This window comes from Lepidochelys olivacea, assembly GCF_965140295.1.
Source record: "Lepidochelys olivacea isolate rLepOli2 genome assembly, chromosome: 8".
NCBI classification, from domain to species: Eukaryota; Metazoa; Chordata; order Testudines; family Cheloniidae; genus Lepidochelys; species Lepidochelys olivacea.
In genome coordinates, this window is record NC_140418.1 from 64,265,170 (window position 1) to 64,289,754 (window position 24,585).

At 43.3% G+C, this 24,585-nt stretch overlaps 1 protein-coding gene across 4 annotated transcripts in view; it reads left to right on the plus strand.

Annotated features, from left to right (window-relative positions):
- The window catches only part of CRB1 (crumbs cell polarity complex component 1), a 159,207-nt gene that overhangs the window by 117,782 nt on the left and 16,840 nt on the right, over window positions 1-24,585 (plus strand). For 2 of the 4 annotated variants that reach the window (XM_084636292.1, XM_084636295.1), the window contains exon 11: window positions 6,613-6,739. In XM_084636292.1, the coding sequence (XP_084492418.1) occupies window positions 6,613-6,739 (127 nt within the window). Of the gene's footprint in view, window positions 1-6,612; window positions 6,740-18,820; window positions 18,903-24,585 lie in introns of those variants that run through there. The other 2 variants (XM_084636294.1, XM_084636293.1) reach the window with 2 other exon arrangements.

Here is a 24,585-nt window from a genome sequence, read left to right on the forward strand (position 1 = left end):
GTGTTGAACAAAACAATGTGGTTGAACCAAAACAATTTTTTCCCAATATTTTGGTTCAGCCAGCGAACCAAAAATCAGTTATTTGCCAAGCTTAATCCTCTCTTTGCTAAATATGACTTCCAGGGTTTCACAGCATGAGAATCTGATTTCTACAAAAGTCAATAGTCAATGGGTCAAATTCATCCCTAGTGTAACTCCAATTACTTCAATTACAGTTGAATTTGACCCAAGATGCTTTTTTTCTTAAATAACATTCTACTGATCCCATCTCCCTCTGCGTACAAATATTCCTGGCTTTATGTCGGTTTCAAACACAACAAAATAGAACAGTATAATTATTTTATCTCTCTGTGTATAGACACTTAAACACACAAATCCTCATATAATACACAAATAGACAGACATAAAACTAATGATTTTATTTTAACTGACATCCAATGGAAATACAAGAAGTGTACTCTCACAGGGGAAGTGTTATGCACAGGACACCCACTCATATTGTATCTTGCCAGTTTAGAATCAAATTCTAAAACAATTATAAAAACAAAATTGGTTAACTTCTTTTATATATATATATATAGGGCAGCTCTTAGCACGAGGACCCACCAACTTCACTCGTGACTAAATTTGTAGTGGATGGTGTACACCTCCGCAACCCATATTTATTGTCTATTATATTATTCCCAATTCTCTATATTTTCCTGTATCCTCAGTCAAGACTGGGGGCCCATTGTTCTAGGTGCTGTACAAACAGAGGAAGACATGGCCCTGACACCTATAGGTTATCCCGAGGTTTGTTCAGAAGCATTCAGCTGATAGCAAGAGAGGAAATACAGTACAAAGAAGGTAGAAAATATAAAACAAATGGTTTTGCTCTCTCTCTCAGCACAATGAAAATTAAATCAGTGGTATAGAAAGTCCAAAGGCCCAGTGGGCCTGCAATATGTAGCCTTATGACATTCAGAAAATCTTTCAAGAAAAGGTTTCTCCCTCTCTCTCTCTTTAACACCCACTGACTTTGTGGAATCACTGCGGTAAGTCATAAATGATGGATGAAATAAAAAATTGTGGCCCACCCAGTACAGAGTGCACTTGGCAATTGCTGCTGTGCTGTAATATTTAATTCAGGCATCCAGAAAGGCCCCTTGCCAACCCCAGAAGATTTGGAGAAGAAAAACGGTCTCAACCACTTTTTTGTTGTGTATTTAGCTTGGAGTTTCAGGGTAGGTGGAAAGTGCTTTTTCCTTCTTCCTTTCACTCTTAGGCATCTTGCTAACTAAAGCTTTAGAAATAAGAGTCCTTCTTTATATCCACACCCACTGGCTGGCAATAACCTCTATTTTATGGTTCCCAAGGTCCTACTACTGAGTGGTGATCCAATAGTGAGCATACTGCATGGTAACATACCACTGCAATGAGACATTCTACACTTTATTCTCTTTTTTAAATCCTAAATAGCCACTGTATTTATTCTCCTTTTTTCCGGGTTGCCAAAATGTTGCAAGGTAAACTAGCAGTGTCTTTCTCTTTGAAGACCTTTAGTAAACTAAATCAGACAGAACACACACAAGATTTATTTTACCAGAACAAATGCAAACTATTTCACATAATGGGATATTAAAAAAATACACCATCTCCATGATTGATTGGACTGATATTACAGATATTTTCCTTTAAAAGTATAACTAATCTCTAAGAAAGGGTTTGATCTACAACCTATGGAAATCAGTGGGTGTCTTTCCACAGAATGCAATGGACTTTGTGTGAGGACCAAAAGAAAGAATTTGATAGTTGTTAGAGATGGTCAAGTTATTCCTCAGTAGAGTTGGTCAGACTGTTTATTGCAAAGAAATTATTCACTGAATTTAGGCTGGGATTTTCAACTTGACTAAGGGACTTATGTTTCCGGCTTCCACTGCTATGGCTCTTTTTCCTGTATGTGAACCAATCTTGATTTATTTTTGTATGTATGAATTCATTTGTATTCGTAAGTATTTGCCAACTAGTTTGATGAACAATTTTTGTTTCAGATTTTTGAGGACAGTAATTGATCCACTAAGTAAGATAGTATTTTTTCTGTTCCTGATTGGTGAATGTAGAAAATTCAAATGTGACTGTTTGATATGAAAACCAGCCCTTCCCCAAATGCTTATGCAAACAAACTTGTTGGCATGAATGTTTGCAGTTGGACATGACTTTGGTTAAACTGAACAGCTTTTAGTAATTTGGACAAAAATCCACACACTTACATTTTCAGGAACAGACCAGGTCTTCTAATCAGATGTTATTAAGGCTGGTTAATTGTCCTCACTAAAAATGGGGAAAATGTAGTCACAGCAAAAAATACTGAAGTCATAATTTTAGTTTTAAAAGTTAGTCCTGGCACACTCTTTTAATTAACAATAAATTGTTTTTTGTGATGGTGTTGTAGCCATGTTGGTCCCAGGATATAAGAGAGACAAGACGGGTGAGGTAATATCGTTTATTGGACCAACTTCTGCTGGTGATGGAGACAAGCTTTTGAGCTACACAGAGCTCTTCTCCAGGTCTGGGAAACATCACATCCACCATAATCTCTCTGCCACCAACAGGACAGTCCCTGAAATCCAACCACCAAATAGTGATCAAATCCACAGACAAAAGGGGCATTATCATAGACCTCAACTATGATGACTACACTGACAAGGCCAACTGACAACTGTTCAACACCACCTATTATAAAGAACTCAGAGATGACCCCATACCACAGTTTACCCAGAAATATAAGGATATCATCAAATCCTTCCCCAAACAACGCCAAGAGAAACTCTACAACCTCATCCCCATGAACCAACCACAGGGACTGTCTACATCCTTTCTCAGATATACAAACAAAGGAACCCACAGCACTCATCATATCTGGCCACAACACTCTTACTGAAAAAATATCTCAACTCATGGAAGCCATCCTCAAACCATTCACCACCCAAAAAGCCAACTTCCTCTCGGATACAGCCAACTTCCTCCAGAAACTCTGCAACATTAACAACCTTCCACAGAACACCATTCTTATCACCATGGATGTCACTTCTCTCTACACAAACATTCCTCACAATGATGGCATCATTGCCTGCCTCAAATATTTACAAGATAATGAACAACCCTCAGATATCCACCCCAAACATATCGCCAAACTCATTCATTTCATCCTCACTCGTAACAGTTTTACATTTAACAACAACCACTTTGTCCAAACCCTGGGAACATCCCAATATACCAACCTCTTCATGGGCCACTTTGAAGAAGAATTTCTGGACAATGCACCATGAAATCTATGATATCCCTTGATGATCTTTTTATTTTTTGGACAGATGACCTAAACTCCCACATAGACTTCCACCACAGCTTCAACCACCAACCATCCATTAAACTCTCTCTAGAACACTCCCACACTAGCATCAACTTCCTGGATGCCATGATCAGCTTCAGCAATGGAACCCTACAGACAATTATATACAAGAAACCCATAGACCACCACACCTATCTTCACAGATCCAGTAACCATCCCAAACACACCAAGAAATGTGTTATCTAAGCCATAGACTGGTGCCTCCCCATACTGGGAAAGGGGCACAATCTAGAGGGGAGGACTCGTGACCTCCCCATGTGTCTCCTACACACCCCACCTCTGCCAGGGGCCTGCACACTTTCCCTGCCACCTTCCCACCCCAAGTTATCTGTGGGGGGAAGGGGCTCTGTCCTTCCACTGCACCAGCTCCTCCCCTGGCACGTTCAGCTGCCCTCCCTGCTGCTCTGTCCAGTAAAGCAGCTGCCTGAGAGAGATCCAGGTTGGGACAGGTGCCATGCATGCTGGCTGGTGGGAGAAATGGGGCTCTGGCTCACTCATCCCCTGTCCCCAGAAGCCAAGCCTGGGTGCGAGGCAACCCGCCGCTGCTGCAGGCAGCTACTGCGCTGCACCAGGCAGCGTCCCAGCAGCCAGAAGAGGCTCTGGCCCTGCCCCTTCTGTTCCCCACCTGGGCCAGCTGCTGAGGGGGCTCTTGACCCTGCCTGCTCCCCCCAATGTGTCACCTCTGTCTGCAGCCATGCTGCCAGATACCACAGAATATGCTCCAAGGAGAAAGCCAGGGATATAAAACTTACCACACTTAAAATTGCCTTCAGCAAATGAGGACATTCCACCAGAGAAGTAGGTCACATCCTGGATTGGGCTCCCCAAATACCCCAAGAGAACCTACTTCTATTCAGAAATAAAATCCTGTACACCTCCAGTTGTCACCTACCACCCCACACTGGAACCCGTATGGGGAATCATCAAACAGTTAGAGCCCTTACTCCATGGGGACCACATCCTGAAAGAAATTTTACCTGAAGCCCCACTTCTGGGCTACAAGCAACCTGCCAAGCTCATCATCAGAAGTAAGCTCAAAATCAAATCAAAGGGGCACCAGACCCTGCCAGAACAACAGATGCAAACCTGCAGACATATCTCCACCATTATGGCGACCAACTCCCCCCACAACATATCTTTCAAGATTCATGTTTCCTACACATTCCTATCACACAATGTGGGATACCTCATCCAATGCACTAAATGCCCCAATATCAACAATGTGGGTGAAACAAGACAATCACTACATTATTGAATGCACTTACACAAAAAAATGATAAAAGACAAAAAACTCCCTGTCACCTGTGGGAGAACACTTTTCACAAAGTGATCGCTCTATAACTGACCTCACAGTCCACACCCTCAAAGGAACCTTGCACAACACCTTCAAAAGATGAGTCTGGGAGCTCATAATCATAACTTTGCTAAATACTAAAAATCATGGTCTGAACAGAGACACTCATAGGTGCCAACTCTGTGGGTGTTCCAGCCCTGGAGCACCCACAGAAAAAATTAGCGGGTGCTCAGCACCCACCAGCAGCCAAGCTCCTCCCTCCCCCCAGTGCCTCCTGCACACCATGGATTGGCTGTTTCACAGCATGCAGGAGGCGCTGGGAGGGAGATGGAGGAGCGGGGACAGGGTGCGCTCAGGGGAGTGGCAGAAAGAGGTGGGGAAGAGGCAGGGTGGAGCATTGGGGGCAGGGGTTGAGTGGGAGTGGGGGTGGGTGTTTGGGGTAAAGGGTGGAGTGGAGGCAGGGCCTGGGGCTGAGCAGGGATTGAGCACCCCTGGGGAAACTTGGAAAATGGTGCCTGTGGAAACACTAGATTTATGGCTTATTACAACAATCTGTAACCCTCTTAAACTTCCCACTCAGCCTTCTCACCATATGACTGGAGAGGTATTAATGGGCCACTTAACCTTGAATGTTCCTTGAAATATGCGTTAACTACTTATGCTAAACAATCTGTTCCACCTTGTATTTAGCTGTGACACTCTACGTATGTCTACACTGCAATTAGACACCTGCAGCTGGCCCATGCCAGCTGACTTGGTCTCACTGGGCTTGGGCTAATGGGTTGCTTTATTGTTGTGTAAACATTTGGACTTGGGCTGCACCCTGAGTTCTGGGACCCTCCCACCTCACAAGGTCCTAGAGCCCAGGCTCCAGTTTGTCTCCCAACATCTACACTACAATTAAATAGTCCTTTAGCCCAAGCCCCACAACTCCAAGTCCGCTGGCCTGGGCCAGGGTCAGGTTTTTAATTGCAGTGTAGACATTCGCTCTGAGTACATTTCCCAGACTTGAAGAAGAGCTCCATGTAGCTTGAAAGCTTGTCTCTCTCACCAACCGAAGTTGGTCCAATACAAGATATTACCTCATCCACCTCATCTCATTAATAAATTATTTGTCATGAGAAGTGGGATAGCCCCTATTTTATAATAAATATTATTTGAAACCATTAAATAATGTTTAACTAAGCCTTTAAAATCTGGTACAATGCTACACTTGACATACTATATTTCCTGGTATTATGGTCCTCAACTAGGCCAGCAGAAGAATGCTATTAGGAGTCTAATGGGATTTCTAGTAGGCAATAGGTATTTGGATGCTCACATAGGACTTAGACATATGAATAGATGATCACAATGGTCCCTGCTAACTGCGGGATCTATGAATCGATGAAAATGTGCATTTTTGTGACTTAGGGCCCAATTCTTCAAGATGCAAAGTGCCTTAAACTCTCATGGACATCAGTAAGAGTGGAGGGAGCACAGTTCTCTACAGAAGGTAGCCAAGACCAGCCTCTAAGCATATGTCTACGCAGGGATAAAAGACCCGTGGCACATCTGCGGCTGGCCTGGGTCAGCTGACTTGGACACATAGGGCCCGGGCTGCAGAGTTAAAAATTGCTGTGTAGACCCTCAGGCTTGCCTAGAAACCAAGCTCTGGGACCCTCTACCCTCACAGGGTTTTTCATCCCTGTGTAAACAGCCTAAGTCACAAATGCCCATTTTACATGCCTAAGTGCCAATGTGAGCATCAAAATGCAACAGATATGGGATTTCCCATTTTTGTACCTATATGTGAAAACAACACAAGGCATCAAAGATGTAAGTGTAGCTGATAATGTCTGTTATTTTCAAGACAGTGAGAAACCCTTGTCCGTTTAATGTTATCTAGTTGCTACCACAGTTGCTTAGCGCTTTTGGTCTTTTACTGTAGGTGTGAAACAGACATTGATGAGTGCAACTCTGATCCATGCATGAATGGAGGCCTCTGCCAGAACCTACTTAACAAATACCAGTGCATCTGTGATGTAAACTATGCTGGCGACCACTGTGAGGTAGATGTAAGCGACCTCTCCTTTTTTGTCTCTTTATTATTGTGGCAGAATCTCTTTCAGCTTCTCTCCTACCTTATTCTGCGAATGGATGATGATCCAGCAGTTGAGTGGGGTGAACAGGAAGATTATTAGCAGTCTGTACACTCTTCGTATTTTAAAGCCATTGAAACACAATGGAAGATGCCTTGTATGAACAGGAAACTAGTTTAGCACTCAGAAAAGCAATAAGAACCACATTTTTAAAATCTTTTACCAATGTTTTGAACATATTAAAATATTTTATTGTAAATAATTAATTCTCCAACTATGGCTTTAAATGCAGAAGCTAAGTTTCTAAGTAGCATCATATTTCTTTGTATTATTTTGTGTAAAAAATGAGAGATAGAACTTTCAAAAGTAAACATTCAGATCTTGGTTCTCACCTATTTAGGAATCATTTTCACTCTACTTTGGTTCCTTTGCTTAATTAACAGATGCTAGTAGATAGTGAATATCACTCTGAAAATACTGCTTTAACCCATTTCTACTGGGGTATTGCATGGTCTCTAGGTTTCTTACAGTGTAATACATAAGACTACTCCATGACGAGATATTCTAAGAGCTCAGGGTGAAATCCAGGCTCCACTGAAGTCAGTAGCAAAGATCCCATCAACTTCAATGAGACCAGGATTTCACCCTTAAAATGTAAATATATCACATCCCACATTATTCACAGCTGTTGATTTAGAAGTTTGGTTCAATGTCTGTGGAATCAGATATGTCATAACAGTGAACAATGTGAAACTATTTTGGATAAACCACTGGCAATATACCAAGCCCTGTCCCAAGCCCTGTCCTGTTGGAATCAATGGAAGAATTGTCTTTGATTTCACTGGGAGTAGGATTAGGACTACTATCTGTACATTTCATTTGAATAAAAAGTTCACTTGATTAAAACAAAATGCAACTATTCTATGAATTCACATGGAATGGTTTTCAAACATGCACTATGGTATGAATTTATTCATTTTAACCAAAGCTCCAATGAGGATATCATATTTCAAATCCACAGGCAGAATTTGTTAGTTGCAATATTGCTACCACTTTAAGTAGATCTATTTTATCTGTGAACTGAGAATGTCAGTACTGTAATACATAATTCCAGGCAGAGGAATATGCTTATTTTTCACCTCAGGAATCAATCACCTTGCTCACTGATGGGTTGTGCATGGTTATCCTTAATGAATGAGGATTAAGTACATGATATTGCTCACCATTGTAGATCAGGCCTGATTCAGCAGAGTACTTAGACACGTACTTGGCTTTGAGCACACGAATAAGTTGAAGTCAATGGGATTTAATCACTTGCTTAAATTTAGTCACCTCCTTTAGTGCCTGGCTGAATCTGGGACAATATGTTCATCTCGTACTTTGTTCTTTCTGGGCAGAGTTTTACAGGACAAGTACATTAATGAATTGTGCAGTTGTTCATTTGAGTATTACTACTCATGTTATATTAGTACAGTGTTCAGACCTACAAATACACATTTTACTAGTCCTCTTGACTTCAGTATTCACAAGAATAAGTGTTTACAGGTCTGTGTTTCATTATTATTAAGTGATGTGGCAGAGTTATGGGATGAAGGCAGTTATGGGAAAGAGATCTTTATTAAGTATGCTGAGGCTCTACAGTTTGAGAGAGACAGCAGCTTGGCTTCTGCTTCAATCCCTAAGCCCCTTGGGGGTATATCTACATAGGGATAAAAGACCCTTGGCACTGCTGCAGCTGGCCCTTGTGAGCTGAATTGGGCTCACAAGGCTTGGGCTCGGGGGCTAAAAATTGCTGTGTAGATGTTCGGGCTTGGGCTAATGCCTGAGCTGTGGGACTCTTCACCCTCACAGAGTCCCAGAGCTCAGGCTCTAGCCTGAGCCCAAGAGTCTACACAGCGATTTGTCAGCCCCAGAGCCTGAGGCCTGAGAGCCCAAGTCAGCTGATGTTGGCCAGCCAGGGTTTTTTATCCCTGTGTAGGCGTGGCCTAAGTGTCACATGCATCACATCCCAAAACTGACACCTGACTCTCTTTCTCAGATTCTGTTCATTATTGTATGTGTGTGCAAAATGCTGTTATTTGTCTCTGTTACATGTAGCATGTTAATGTCTCAAGGAGCTGCCCTGGTCTGAAAACTTAAGTGTAATACATTGCTGTATAATAACTGTATTACACCAAGATAATCTCTTTATCATCTTTCTTTTACTAGAGAAATGCCTGAGGTAATTTTGCTGTTGATCTCCTGTAAAAATGTTTTATTCCTCTCTTGTGATTTATACATAACCACACTTCTGTGAATAGAATATAACAAAATATGTTTCATATTGCGGATGAAATTATTGTAGCAATATAAAAACATAAACACTACGTGTTTTATTATATATACTATTGGATTATTTTAGATCAGACCAGAATTATTTGGATAATATGCCTCTTAGCCAGTTTAGACTATGGAGGCAAGCAAATATTCAAGTAATGGTATTACACTTATACAACATAGGCCCCAATTTGGCAAAATACTTTGGCACATACCTAACTTTAAGCACATGCTTAAATTAGAGCTGATTAAAAAAATTATATGGAAAGTTTTCCCACTGAAAAATCTGGTTTAACTGAAACTAACACTTTTCACAACAAAATGACAAATAGGGCCACCATTTTGATTTGCCTACAGGAAATGTCAAAATGAAAATTTTCATTTGAATCAACACTTCGATGTTTTGGTTTCAACATTCCAAAAGTAAACAAAACTAGTTCATTTCATTTTGACTTAAAATGTAAATTTCTTTTGGCATCTTGAACCTGAAAAAGAAAAACAAAGCATTTTATGTTGAAATGTCAGTTCAAAATGGCAATTTTTATTTTATTTTGATTTAAACTGTTGTTTTGGTTTTATTGAAACCAAAACATGAAAACAAAATGACATTTCAAGTCAAAATGAACATTATCATACTGTTTCAAGATGTTAATCTGAAACAAAATCATTTAATTTGAAACTTCCAGCAGGAAATCTGAATAACCAAGATTTTTTGTTCAAAATTTTGCACAGGAAAAATTTTGGTTTTCCAAGCAGCTCTTGCTTAAATCCCATTGAAATTAATGGGAGTTAAGCACCTGATTAAGTGCTTTGTTGCATAGCAAAGTCTGCTGAACATCATGCCACAAAGCTGTCTCAGACAATTGATTTCAGTTTGCTCTTAGTGAAAAGGAAAGCTGGGGAAAGAGATACATCTTATATTAGTGTTCCTAGCATACTGTATTTATAATGCACCAAACAAGAAATGAAAACCAAAGAATATATGCATGTATACAGATTTCAAACACACTATTTCCTCAATTCTAGAAATGTTCAAACGCATAGATATATACATTATACCATATATATTATATATGTATTACATGTTACATAAAAAGTTACACATTTCAAATATATTAAATAGCAGTGCAGCAATCCCCGGTTCTCTCCCCCTGTTTACATATCACTAATGCCACTATATCCACTGGGATTGTAAATGACTTTTTTCCTTCCTCTAATGCCTTGTCATCATGAAACATTTCCTGACTCAGAACTGCTGCTCCTTCCTCTTTGTACTTCTGTATTCTCAACTACGTTGTGTGTGTACATAGCTTTCCCATCGTTATACACAAAATAAACCTTCTGCCTTTGTCTCTTTATGTATACTTTTCATTTTTCTGCTGAGAACTGCTTTCATTTGCTTTAAGTGTACCATGATTTCTGAATGTTTACACTTCACTCGTGTGTTACACAAATATATAAACCGTAGCTCTTCTGCACTGTAATGATACCCTTTTAACATATGCGGCCACTTAAACATCTCTTCAGACTGATGCCATTTAGTCAGAGGAGCATTATTCTGCACCCCAGGACAAGCATCCTTTATTTCTTATTCCAGAATATATTGGATGCCTGCTATTTTGATATCACCAAATGTCATCAGCAAAAGCATTCACTTGGCACTTCCCTATTTAAACCTGAACCTTGCTCTTCCCCAAGTTTCTGATGCTGGAAGTTTGCTATGTTTTAGTGTAACAGCTATAAACAAAGTATGCCGTGGGTTTTAAAGGAGTAGCACACAATGAGGGAACAATAACTGACATAGTGTATGCCAGATAACACAAACTAGTCCAAATAATTACTAGGGTCTTTAACGCTCACAGAAGACAGTGGGTAATGGGATACAAATAGACCCTAGGATTCAAAGGGAAAGTAAGATTTCTGTCAAGTAGGGAGAAGGAACCATTACTGGTGGTAATGGGCATGGGAGGAGGACTCCGTATTTGCAGTGAAAAATTATTTAAGATTCCTACATCAAGAACATGTTACAAAACCATCAACATGATGGAATCAGTATAGCCCCAACGTAGTGCTAGTTGCATTGGCAGCATGGTATTCAATAAAATATTATCTGAAATACACCTCCAGGAACTTAGCATAAGGTGGGGTTTGGCTGGTCATTTCCATTTATATTGCCGTAGTGCCCAAAGGCCCCATTAAGGCTGAGAGCACATTGTGCTATGTAATCATAGAAATGTGGGACTAGAAAGAACCTCGAGAGCTCATCTATTCGAGCCCCCAGCACTAAGACACTAAGACAGGACCAACCTGACAGGTGTTTGTTCAACCTGATCTTAAAAAACCTCGAAAGACTGGGATTCCACAACCTCTTTTAGAAGACTATTCCAGAGCTTAACTATCCTGATAGAACATTTTTCCTAATATCTAACTTAAATCTCCCTTGTTGCAGATTAAGCCTATTACTACTTCTACTGAATACATCCACACAAAGGAAAATATGGCCCCTGCCCTAATTAGCTTGCAGTTTTGTTTGTACTTTGGAAAGTTTTCTTGAACAACAACATGGATTGCACCTTTGGCACAGTATTCACGCACAAAAGGTACCCTGATTGTACACGTACAAGTAATGTAGAAGTGGTGGCTGGATTCAGGACACAGAGTTTAAGTTCTGCGTTATGATGGCTAGAGTTCCCCTCCTCCCTCACTCACACCATTGCTACTTTCATAACCTCTTCCAGCTGGTACCACTTCACCCTCCTGAGCAAATGGACAAATGCCACATGCTGCATGGTTACACGTCACATTAAATTTCATTAAAATACACTAATAAGCATGTATGATACGTTCAATATTGAGTCCAGATTCAACAAAAACTCTGGCTTCCATAGGGTGGAAGCTTGGGACTGTGATGGAATCTGCCCCTCAGTGATTAGTTAACATATTCATTAACTGCAAGTGTTAGTACTATGAATGTATCTAATGATACTTATTTACAATAATTAATGCGTGATGTCTCATGAATAATGTAATCGCCAGCTATTTGCATTTTCATACTTATGCAGTTATTCATGAGTAATTATCATATTGACTAAAAAGCATGGACATCAGGAAAGTAACAACTCTATCATCTTCTCAATGTTCACTTTTCTCCCCGCTCACCTGTCAACCCTCCCTCCCAGCCCACCTTTCTGTCTGGTTCCTGTATAGCATGTTGTGAATGCAGAAGGAGATACAATGTATTTTCTTTTTTAAGAGTTTTAATGCAATGCTTTGATACATATGGGCCCAGACAGTCACACATGGTTTCAGACTGAGCCAGCACCTCATCTGGTGGCCCTAGTAAGATTCTGCAGCTTGTCAGCTACCACTGAAAAAGAAAAGCTTCTAACCCTTAGGGTGGCAAAGAAAACTTCCCAAACCTTAAAAGATGTCTTTGCATCTCCAGATAGCCTGATAATTCTCAGAGGGATTTGGCCCTAAGGATTTTGTTCTCTGGGAGTTTGCTTTGGTCCAACGATTTGAACACACAAACCTGAATAGACTAGACTGGGAATGGAAACAGAAGCCAAGAACTTATGTGAGTTCTATTCCTGGCTCTTACACTGGCTCCTGCTGTGCACACGCAGAAGTTGCGTAACTGCTCTATCTGTTCCCTCATCTGTAAAATGAAAACACCAGCGATGCCAGCACTTGCAATTTAATCTTCAGAACCTTAGTGTTGCTAAAGCCCCAACTCCAACACAAGAATCTCCACTTTCACAAGTTTCTAGCCCTCCTGGGTACGAAGAAAAACTTGAAAAACATGACCCCCTAAAGGTTGAAAAACCAGAAAGCAAATAAAAAGAGCTCCAAATTGATTATATTTTTAAATGTCATGATTTTAAAGCCAATCTCATGATGGTCAAATGGCCTAACTCATTTTTGAATGCATGGGGCTGGCAATACTGGGATAATAATATTCACCTGCCTATTTCAGAGGATGTTGTAGATAAATTCATGCTTGTTCAGCGCACTGAAAGTTAAAAGCACAAGGGGCTTGATTTTCAGATGTGTGAAGCAACCACAATTTCACTTGAAGTCGACAGGAGCTCAGGAACACGGAAAAGCTGGTCCTAAGTGTTTTTGATTTCAGAAGGTTGCTGGTGAGTCTTCCATTTTTGGACTGCAGCCCTGGATTTCACACAGGAAATGATGTTGCTGAAGAACCTGCAGTTAAAAGTATCAAGTTGGGGGCCTGCCTACTGGTACTATTTGTAGTTTTGGAAATAGGCAGATGTAGGCCCACCCCCAACTAAAGGCCCAGCCCCTCAGTTAATGGGGAGGAACCACTTAGCCCAAGCTACAATTGAATACTTGAGACAACAAAGGAACAGGAGTAAAGTCAAAGGTTGAAAATCAGGGATCCAGAGGGGTAAACCAAGCAGAGAACCCACAGCAGCACCCACTGCTCCTCAAAGACATCTAGGGAATCAATGGACACTGAACATAAAAATGGCCATACTGGTTCAGGCCAATAGTCCGTCTAGCCCAGTATCCTGTCTTCCGACAGTGGCCAATGCCAGATGCTTCAAGCGGAAATGAACAGAACAAGACAATCATCAAGTGATCCATTCCCTGTCATCCAGTCCCAGTCTCTGGCGGTCAGAGGCTTAGGGACACCAAGAGCATGGGGTTGCATCCCTGACCATCTTGGCTAATAGTAATTGATGGGCCTGTCCTCATGAATTTATCTAGTTCTTTTTTAATCCAGTTTTGGCCTTTACAGCATCCCCTGGCAACAAGTTCCACAGGTTGACTGTGTATTGTATGAAGGAGTATTTCCTTTTGTTTGTTTTAAACCTGCTGCCTATTAATTTCACTGGGTAACCCCTGGTTCTTGTGTGATGTGAGGAGATAAATAACACTTCCTTATTCAGTTTCTCCACACCATTATATCATATCCCACCCTTAGTTATCTATTTGCCAGGCTGAACAGTTCATCTGTTTACTCTCTCCTCATATGGAAGCTGTTCCATTCTCTGCACCTTTTCCATTTCTAATATATCTTTTTTAGATGGGGTGACCAGAACTGCACACAGTACTCAAGGTGTGGGCGTACTATGAATTTATATAGAGGCATTATGATATTTACTGTCTTATGATCTATTCCTTTTCTAATGGTTCCTAACTTTCTGTTAGCTTTTTTGAATGCTGCAGCACACTGAGCATATGTTTTCAGAGAACTATCCATGATGACTCCAAGATTTCTGTCTTGTAACAGCTCATTTAGATGTCATCATTTTGTAGGTATAGTTGGGATTATGTTTTCCAATATGGATTATTTGCATTTATCATCATTGAATTTAATCTGCCATTTTGTTGCCCAGTCCCCCAGTTTTGTGAGATACTTTTTTAACTCTTTGCAGTCTGCTTTGAACTTAACTACATTGAGTAATTTCATATCAGAGGAATTCTGCCTGGAGGATTGATTGGGCAAGGGACTGAAAACAAGCCCCACAGAGCATTCCCTCCACCTTGTTCAGGCTCCTCCTCCTGGAACAATGGAGGGCCACCTCGGCCAGCCCCAGGAGGAGAAGGTTCCACAACTTTGGGGGGGGCCTACGGATGGGGTGTTCATAGGCCAGGCTGTGTGCAGAAAAGGGCAGCCCTCACCTTCTAGAGCACATGCCAGGGGATACATGGGGTGGACAGCCCCCTGTGCTGGCTGAGCGCCACAGGGTCCCCCCAGTCCTTCCAAGTCTGCTGGTACCAGCCAGGACCAACATCTGGCGCATCAAGGGGGACTCCACCACCTGCAAACGGAGATGAGGAGTATGTAGTATGGGTCGTATGAGGAGGTCCTCCTGCTTGGTGGTTGCTATGGATCTGGGCACTGAAACCAGCTTCCAGATCCTGAGGATGTCCTGGAAAAAGATCAGCAGCTCAGACAGGTCTTGTGGGAGACTTGTCAGGTGAAGATAAAAGAGATGCCAGCTGTATCAGAGTCCTTGGAGGTGGTGGTGGAAGGCATACACGAGCACATTCCATGCCAGATTACCTAAACAGTAAATAAGTCTCTGAAGGGCCTGAAGTGGACCTGACTGTGAATATGAACCAGGCCATAGTCAGAGCCCAGATGAGCTTGATCAGGCACTCTGCAGAGGCATAAAAAACCCCAATCCCCCCAAAGTGGAGCGCAAAGCCAAATGCCTGCAGAGTAGCCAATAAGATACCTATTATTCACCCTGTCAAATGCCTTCTCCTGGTCCAGGGACAGGAGGGCAAGTGACAGCCCATCCCTACATGCTAGAGCAGGGATGGGCAAAATACGGCCCGTGGGCCAGATCTGGCCTAACATTTCTGTCCAGCCTGCCATGACTAACATTTCTGTCCGGCCTCCTCTGCCCCCTCACGATCTCCAAGTCTGGGCCGCTAAAAGTCCCACAGCACAGTGGGGTGCTCAGGCAGGCTGCCTACCTGCTGTGGCCCCACACCACTTCTGGAAGCAGCCAGCTGTTACTGGAACATCTCTGCGCGCCCCGGCAGGGGGGAAGCGGCTCCGCATGCTACCCCTAGCACTGTCCTCACAGCTCCCATTGGCCGGTTTCTGGCCAATGGGAGCTGCGGGGGCAGTGCTTGCAGGCAGCACACAGAGACCTGCTGCCCCCCTCCCCCTAAGGGGTGCGCAGAGACATGCCAGCAGCTTCCAGGAGCGGCATGGGGCCACGGCATGCAGGCAGCTTGCCTGAGCCCTGCTGTGCCACTAGCCGGGAGCCGCCTATGGTAAGCACCTCCCAACCAGAGCCTGCACCTCACACCCCCTCCCGCATGCCAACCCCCTTCTCCAGGTCAGAATCCCCTCCCACACCCAAACTCCCTCCCAGACCCTGCATCCCCTCCTACATCCCAATCCCCTGCCCCAGCCCAGAGCCCCCTCCTGCACCAAACTCCCTCCCTGAGCCCACACCCCTCACCTTCTCCTCCATCCCGACATTCTGCACCAGCCCGGAGCTCCCTCCTGCACCCAAACTCCCTCCCAAACCCCGCACTCCCTCCATTAATATAGGAGAAATGTGCGGCACGTGATGACTTACCAAAATTCATGGAGCAACCCCCTGCAAAAATTATTGCCCACCCCAGTGCTGAAATAAGTTCCAGACCAAATAGAGATTATCAAAGATGGTCCAGCCCAGGCCAATGTAGGCCTGGTCAGGGTAGATCATGTCCGCCAGCACAGGCCCCAGCCACAGCAAGATGGCTTTCACTGTTATCTTGTAGTCTGTGCTGAGGAGCAAAACTGTGTGCCAGTTCTTGAGTTTGCAGAGGTCCCCCTTTTTAGGTTGCACAGCATGCCAGCACAACAGGGGGAGCACCTCATTCCGCAAGGACTTGGCCCAAATGGTGGAAAAGTGTGACCCGAGTACATCCCAAAATGCACAATAAAACTCCACAGTCAGCTGATCGATGCCCAGAGAATTGTTGGTGGACATCAGATGAAGGGCTTCCAAGACTTCGGCCAGAGCGAGAGTTGCTCTAACTGGTCCTGGTCACCCACACTGATGGAAGGAAGTTCATCCCACACCACCCTGCAGGCATTGGTGTCCCCCGGATCTGGGGAGAGGAGGGTGGCAGCTGCATCCCCACCAGATCCATGAGGGGATGCTGTCCTCTGCCAAGAGGCAGGGCTCAGCCCTGTTTTCTTCAGGACATAGAAGTAGGAACTGTAATCCATCTCCTGAAGGAGCTGAATGTGAGATTGAACAAAGGTATATGCTATACCTTAATGCGCAAAAACATTGGTCATTGAGGGCCTGGAGCTCATCCCACTTCTCCTCACACTCACCGCAGAAATATGGATTCCCAATATTAGCAATCATGTGCCTCTTCAGCTCCAAAACCTCCCCCTCCAGCTACTCTGTCACCACGCACATACTCCAGCTGGCCCATGGGGTGTAGTTGCGGCAGAAGAGCCAGGCACTTACCTTCCCCTTGTTCCACTACCTCTGCACTGAGTGAAAGGTCATCTCTGCCTCCTCCAGGCTAGCCAGAACTTCTGGAAGGACAACTCAAATCCCACATCCTCTAGCAGGCTGTTATTGAAAAGCCAGTAGGCTGGTCCTGGCCTCTTGGGTATCACAGCCACAGATGGAAATCTGAGAATGGGGCTGGCCTCATGATGGAGGAGTGGGCCTGCAAGATGCATACTGGTGAGGAAGGGAGAGCAGTCTTAGCAGCACAGTAAGAATAGTTGCATCTGTGGCTTTTATCTTCTGTCCTGCTATGGCATTCTGGAGGGAAAGACTAACATTTAAAGGTGAAATCTTTTAAAAATAGAATTGTTTTCTTAGAATTCTTTCCTGTACTGTCAGGCCTTGTGGGAGCAGGATCCCTGCTTTGACAGAAAGTTAACACTATGGGATCTGGGATGCTAAAAATGTTATCATTTGAATGTCCAAAACTGTCATTGTGGTCAGTGGAATTTTGGATAGCCAAGGAATATAGAACTGGCCCTTTCATGTTTAACAAGTGGTTATGGCTTACAAAAGTAACTATGTAAAATTGGATTCATCTTTCTGTGAGCATGTAAGCCTAGACTGTGATATCCCTTCCTCACACTGTGTAGTATCCTATTCTATGTTGTGACAGGGTCGGGCCAGATGGCTATAGGAGAATAATAGAAGGCACATATATTAGCCCCCGGCTAAGTAGGTCCCTTTTCCCTGGTAAGGTAACAGAGAAGGTTCCAGAACAATCAGGAACCTTCTGGAGACAATTAAAACAGCCTGATTAGAACATCTGCAGCCAATCAAGAAGCTGCTAGAATCAATTAAGGTAGGCTAATCAGGGCACCTGGGTTTTAAAAAGGAACTCACTTCAGTTTTTGGTGTGAGTGTGAGGAGCTGGGAGCAAGAGGCACTAGGAGCTGAGAGTGAGACCGCGGACTGTTGGAGGACTGAGGTGTACAAGCATTATCAGACACTAGGAGGAAGGTCCTATGGTGAGGATAAAGGAGGGGGAGGAGGCCATGGGGAAGTAGCCCAGGGAGTTGTAGCTGTCACACAGCTGTTCCGGGAGGCACTCTAGACAGCTGCATTATAGATTCATAGATATTTAGGCCAGAAGGGACCATTATGATCATCTAGTCTGACCTCCTGCACAATGCAGGCCACAGAATTTCACCCACCACTCCTAAAAAAGACCTCACACCTATATCTATGCTATTGAAGTCCTCAAATTGTAGTTTGAAGACCTCAAGGAGCAGAGAATCCTCCAGCAAGTGACCCGTGCCCCATGCTACAGAGGAAGGCGAAAAACCTCCAGGGCCTTCCAATCTGCCCTGGAGGAAAATTCCTTCCCCGGAGTAGAGGGCAGGCCCGGGTTCCCCCAAATCCTCCCATCTCCTGGTCAGACACAGGAGTCGTCGACCTGGACTGTGGGTTCAGAAAAACGGCCAAGCTGAGGGCTGCCGTGAAGCTCCAAGGCAAGCAAGTCCGCCAATAAGCACAAGACCCACCAAGGTAGAGCAGGAACTTTGTCACAATGTTAAGTCCTACTGATATCAGAATAAGGTACTATCAAACATGTGTAAAGTTATTACAATCTGGCTGTTAGTGAAATAACGAACAATGACTCTGACTGAAATAAGTGTTTACTACTTTTGTTAGCCCTGAAGAGATGTCACCACTTTTGGGGGCAGGGGGAAGAGGAGGAGGGGCTTGATTTTGCACCATCAACATAATTGCTAACTCATTATCACTGCAGAATCTTTATTGTTGCTGATGCATGTGACAGAAAGAACCCAGCTTTGTTCCTGTTCTAGACTGAGTGTGGAGTAAGAAAAAACACATCTTAAGATTTGTAAACTGAGTGGTTCTGCTCTGGAAGTCATTGGAAATATCACAATGCCATTTTTATAGTCACTCTTCAAAGCAGAACAGCCCTTTAATGTCCTTTGTTATTTTTTATTAGTTGCATAGTATTCTCTTGATTTAACCACAGTTGTAAAAAGGATATTGCAAGAAATGTAATATTTAATATGTGCTGTATCTTAATGTGCATAAACATTACGTTGTAAAGACAGTAAACTTAGCTAATGTGTCATAGCAGTAAAAGACAGGAAAGCTCTCCAAAAGGCCAGCATTACTGCATGCATCAGTGAGAAGCAGTTGAATATTTAATGTGAATGGTAAATATAAGCAGAAAAGGGAGTCAAGATGACATATGATAGCATAACACACTGTAATATAGGAATCAGTTCAAGTACAGCATTCACATAACAGAGTTAGTATTCAGACTAACACATTTTGTCTGTACAACATCCCTTACATTGCAGTGGCATTGTTTTCCCTTTCCTCACCTTCAAATGTTTTCGTTAGAGACTCACGTTTACATCACACAGGCATTTATTTTAATAATTTCTCACCTTATAACACATTCATGTAATGCAGCCTTGCATTGTTTATATGTTAAATTTTATATCCTTTTCTCTTATAGTTCATCAGGGTTTAATATTGTTTTCTCTTTTATCTATTGTTATTACCATTTGCAGACTGAGCCCCTTTGGTGGGGGTTGCTTTAGAAAGACAATTAATTTATATATGTAAATATCACGTATTATTTTTACAATACTCACTCTAATAATTTGTCCATAAAAGCACCAACATTATTTTGCCTTTTCTTTCATCATACGATCATGGATTCAAATATAATTTTCCCAAATCTCTTACGACTTACACTGACTTTCTAAATCTGCACCAATATTGTATTTTCTTACAGTCTCCGTATACTGCTATTACATGAGCACCACATCATCACCATCATAAGCTTGCATTAACATTGCTTTTTAAAATCAGTTAAATGAATGGGGGATTTTTGTTGCTCTAAATAGCTTCTGATATCTATGTTCCATAGTATCTATGATCTGTTGTTAATTTTCAAAAATGTTCATTTGTACAATTATGGAAATTAAAAAAAACACAGTGCTCCCTCTACAGCAGCATTAATCATCTGCATTTTTCACTTTTAAAAATTCAGATTTTTTTTATTTGCTGGAGAATTGGGCAAAACGCTGTCTAAAACTAGATCCTAAATCTGTACCAATCCCATAAATCACAAATGGCTTAATTCAAAAGCAAACAAACAAAAACCAGCAACTTCACCTTCAAGCTGAAAGCTTGTAGTCCAAGTTTTCACCAGAATGTTAATGAAAAGAACAAGAAAATAGGATATGGGGTAAGGAGAATGCATTTATAATGGAAAACTTAATTCACTTGCAGCTAGGTCATGATGGCTGCAGTCTCATCAGGTGGGATGTCTGTCTCATTTATTGAAAATTAAGGATCTGATCCTGCAATGAGCTCTGTATGGATGGACCCCCAGTGAAGCTAATGGGACTGACTGTGGCACAAGGGTCTGCATGGAGCTCACTGCAGGACTATGGCCAAAGGTAATTCTGTCTTTAAGCTACCCTGTTTACTGCCATTTTTTAAAAGGCAAATGGTTTTGCACTCTCTCTCTCTCTCAAATTAAGTCTTTGTTAGATGATCCTTTAATAAATGGCAGTTTAAGGTCAGAGGCCAGCTTTTGTAGCTATTGGATCTTGAGCACTTTTGAAAATCTGGCCCCTTCACTTGAGTGCCTAAATGGAAGCTGAGCTCTTGAAACCCAGCCACTTATTTTGGTTCTGAAATGGGAGTGGAGAGTTGGCACCAGTGGTGCTGGGTGAGAGACACTCCCACCCAACACCAGAAGAGGTGTCTGCACCAAGGCAAATGGTGGTATTGAGCTGAACTATGGTGTCTGCCACCAAAGCAGTGACTGTCCCAAGGGGTGCACCTGTATTGAGAAGTCCTTCGGTGCTGGGCCCAGCATCAGCCTCAACTCCACTGTCTGCAGCCTGTGAGGTGCTTCCCGCCCCCGGCCCCCCGGGTGGCTCTGACACAAGGCCTGAAGGTGCCAAGGGCACAGTGGAGGATGAGGAGAAAGAAGCTATGGACTGGAGGACTCCTGCACCAATGGAGAGTCCAGGACTTGAAGACAAAGCCAATCTGATGCCGCTTGATATGTGGCTGGCATGGAGACAGTTGGCACTGGTGCCAATGCTGTCAGCACTGGACTCAGTGGATACCTCATGGCCAGAACCAGAGGTGACAGTACAGGCTCTCAGTGAGTTCAGCATGGTACCGGGGAGCAGTTAGATGGACCAGCTCCCTCCTGCATGCTGGGAGATGCATGGTGCCAGTCAGCACTACTCTTGGAAGAGGACATAGAGTCTGCTTGAGCCCTGGAATGGTCCAGGTTGGATTTGTGGGACCTCTTCCTCGGTGTACCCTAGGAAGGTGAATGTCTTCTTCTCCAACGGGGGAATGCAAACATGGAGGTGCCTCACTAGCTGGATCCACAGTCAACCGTTGATCAGATGCGGCCCTCGGGGCCAAAGTAGGCCTCATGGCCTGCTCCAAATGGTGCTGGTTCAACCCTAAGTCCCTTGCCACCTGAGTCCTCTTTGTAAATGACTTACAGATAGAGCACCCCTCCTTGATGTGTTCCTCGCCGAGGCACAACAAGCACCTCGTGTGGGGAATCACTATCGGGGATAGCCCCCCTATGTGACAGACAATGCTTGAACCCTGATGAGGGCATCACATAGGGCAGCCAATTACACTAACTAAATCTAACTAACACTAAACTAAACCTAAGACACTATTACAACTATATACAAGAAAAAAATCTCGGTAACTGAGACAGAAAGTGTGAGGTGAAAGAATGCCACTCAGAGCTTTGACTCCAGCCACAGTCAGTGAGAAGGAACTAATAGGGGTCAGGGCGGCACCCTTACACAGCTAGGGGAGGTGCTAAGGCCACGAGATGTGAGTGACACCCCTATGCGTACTGCTAGGCAAAGTTCTCCGGCTCCAGGGCTCTGGGTGCATGCACACCTGCATGGACTACATGGCTGTATCTACTTGAAGAAGAAACGGGGCATAACCTAAAGGGAAAGAAATCCCCGGTCTGAGCTGACCTTGTAGCATTTACACAGCTGCCCTATCCATACCCCCTCCTGAGAGGCAAAGTCCCTTGTTCTGTCCAGCCACAACTACCAAAGAGGCCAGTGAAGCCTTTGTAGATGACATGACATTAGCAGTGGCTGTCCTGATGGCCTTGTGACAGGAAGTTTCCTTCCCAATTGATTAACTGTCATTCAGGGAGAGACTGACTAGATTGCATGGCCTGAGGAAAATACAGCAAACTGACTGCTATGAGCTAGAGCTGTCAGCCGTGGAGCTGGATGGAGCTGAAGATCTCCTTAGCATGGCTATATAACTGTTATGTCTTCACTTTCTCAAGGTCTGCACTGCTACATTTCTAAGGAATCTATCATCAAGGGCAGCTGTCATTGTGTGAGGTAGGCTGGTGCAACATGTTACAGGGGAGACTCACACAGTGCTCTCTCTTGGAAACATTTTATTTTTGTTCTCTTTTTGATTTGTTCTTTCCCTTAATTGAAAATAAAAGTAATTCAGTTTGAAAGTATATGTTTTTGCCTTTTGTGTATCAAAAAGCATAATACTTTTCTCACATTGGGAAATTCACTTGGCTAAACTGGCCCATTTCATAGCCGTTTACACAGTTGGGAGTTATACACGCTATATTAGCTTGACGGTTTGGCCTCCTGTGTATGATATTCCCAGACAGCCTTAGCAACCCCTAAGGAGATATCTGAAGAATCCAGAAGAGAGGTAATTCCCAGAGGAGATCCTTGAAACAGCCAGAATATCATATGACATTCATTGAAGCTGCCAAAAAGAAAGCATCTGTGGTGATCCCTGTAGCACCCAGGCAGGATGACAGAAGCAAAGATGTACCCAATAATACTGAGGGGCGTCGGAGCCATAAGAGTGGAAAATCTGAAATATAATGGAGTTGTATAAATCAAACATGTCAGAACAATACTGAACATGGGGAATGTATCAATAAGGACGGCCTCATTATCCATAAATAGTTTTAACTTGACTATGCCACTCAGGAACAATGAGGCCCCTCTGTTATAAAGATAAATTGTATATACTTGGTATTGACTGACAATGTTCCTATAAATATACTTCATATTTAACAGAGAGGTTCTGGATTAAAATCACCATTTGGGAAACATTCTTCCTCAAACATTCCCCTTGCAGTTGGCCTGTTGTTTCATACCAATTTGATAATTGGATAATGTTAACCAAAACCTCTTCAGAGTAGCTACCAAATATAATTTTGATTCAGGCATATGTGTGGGGGGGTTTCTCTAGCAAGATAATCTTCCATTTTGATTCAGTTAGTGCATCATTTGTCCATCTTTGGCTAATGTCCATCTATCTAGGTACATATATGGTGCCCACAGCGTTAGTATCTGAGCACCCCACAATCATTTTGAGCATATGCTCAAACCACCACTGAGAGGTATGGAAATAATATTATGCCATCCTCCATCACAAGGGCACCATTTCACATTTCAGTGGTGTGAAGGGGGCAACTTTCAGCGGTGGTTCAGAAGCTCCTGGATTTTTCTGAAGGATAAAATGTAAAAATCCATAATCAGCCAGTCCCCTTCACAGCTTCCAAGGGTGAGAGCTCACTGTCCTTTTCCTAGGAAAAGCTGAGACTCTGAAGCAGAAGATGGCTCTCAGCCCACCACTGGGCTAGGGGTGCTGCAATTTGGCACTGGAGGAGCTGGGACCAGTCATGCACTATAGTCCACAGAGTGGGAAATAAGTATTAGGGGGTAGCCGTGTTAGTCTGTATCCACAAAAGCAACAAGGAGTCCGGTGGCTCCTTAAAGACTAACAAAATTATTTGAGCATAAGCTTTCGTGGGTAAAAGCCTCACTTCTTCAGATGCATGGAGTGAAAATTACAGATGCAGACACATCCATTAGACTGCATGCCTGGGGCCAGTCAGCAGTGGGGCGTGGCCGTGGATGTGGTTGGAGCAGAGCTACAGTTGGGGCAGGGGGGGCAAACGACGTATCTGGCTTCGAGATTAAACTCGATCAGTTTCTGGAGGAGATGGTAGGATGGGATAACATGATTTTGGCAATTAATTGACCTTTAACTATTCATGGTAAATAGGTCCACTGGCCTGTGATGGGATGTTAGAGGGGGTGGGATCTGAGTTACTACAGAGAATTCTTTCCTGGGTATCTGGCTGGTGAATCTTGCCCACATGCTCAGGGTTCAGCTGATTGCCCTATTTGGGGTTGGGAAGGAATTTTCCTCCAGGGCAGATTGGAAGAGGCCCTGGGGGTTTTCCACCTTCTTCTGTAGCATGGGGCATGGGTCACTTGCTGGAGGATTCTCTGCACCTTGAAGTCTTTAAACCATGATCTGAGGACTTCAATAGCTCAGACATAGGTGAGAGGTTTATTGCAGGAGTGGGTGAGTGAGATTCTGTGGCCTGCTTTGTGCAGGAGGTCAGACTAGATGGTCATAATGGTCCCTTCTGACCTTAATATCTATGAGTCTATGAGTTGGAGAAGCGGGTCCCAA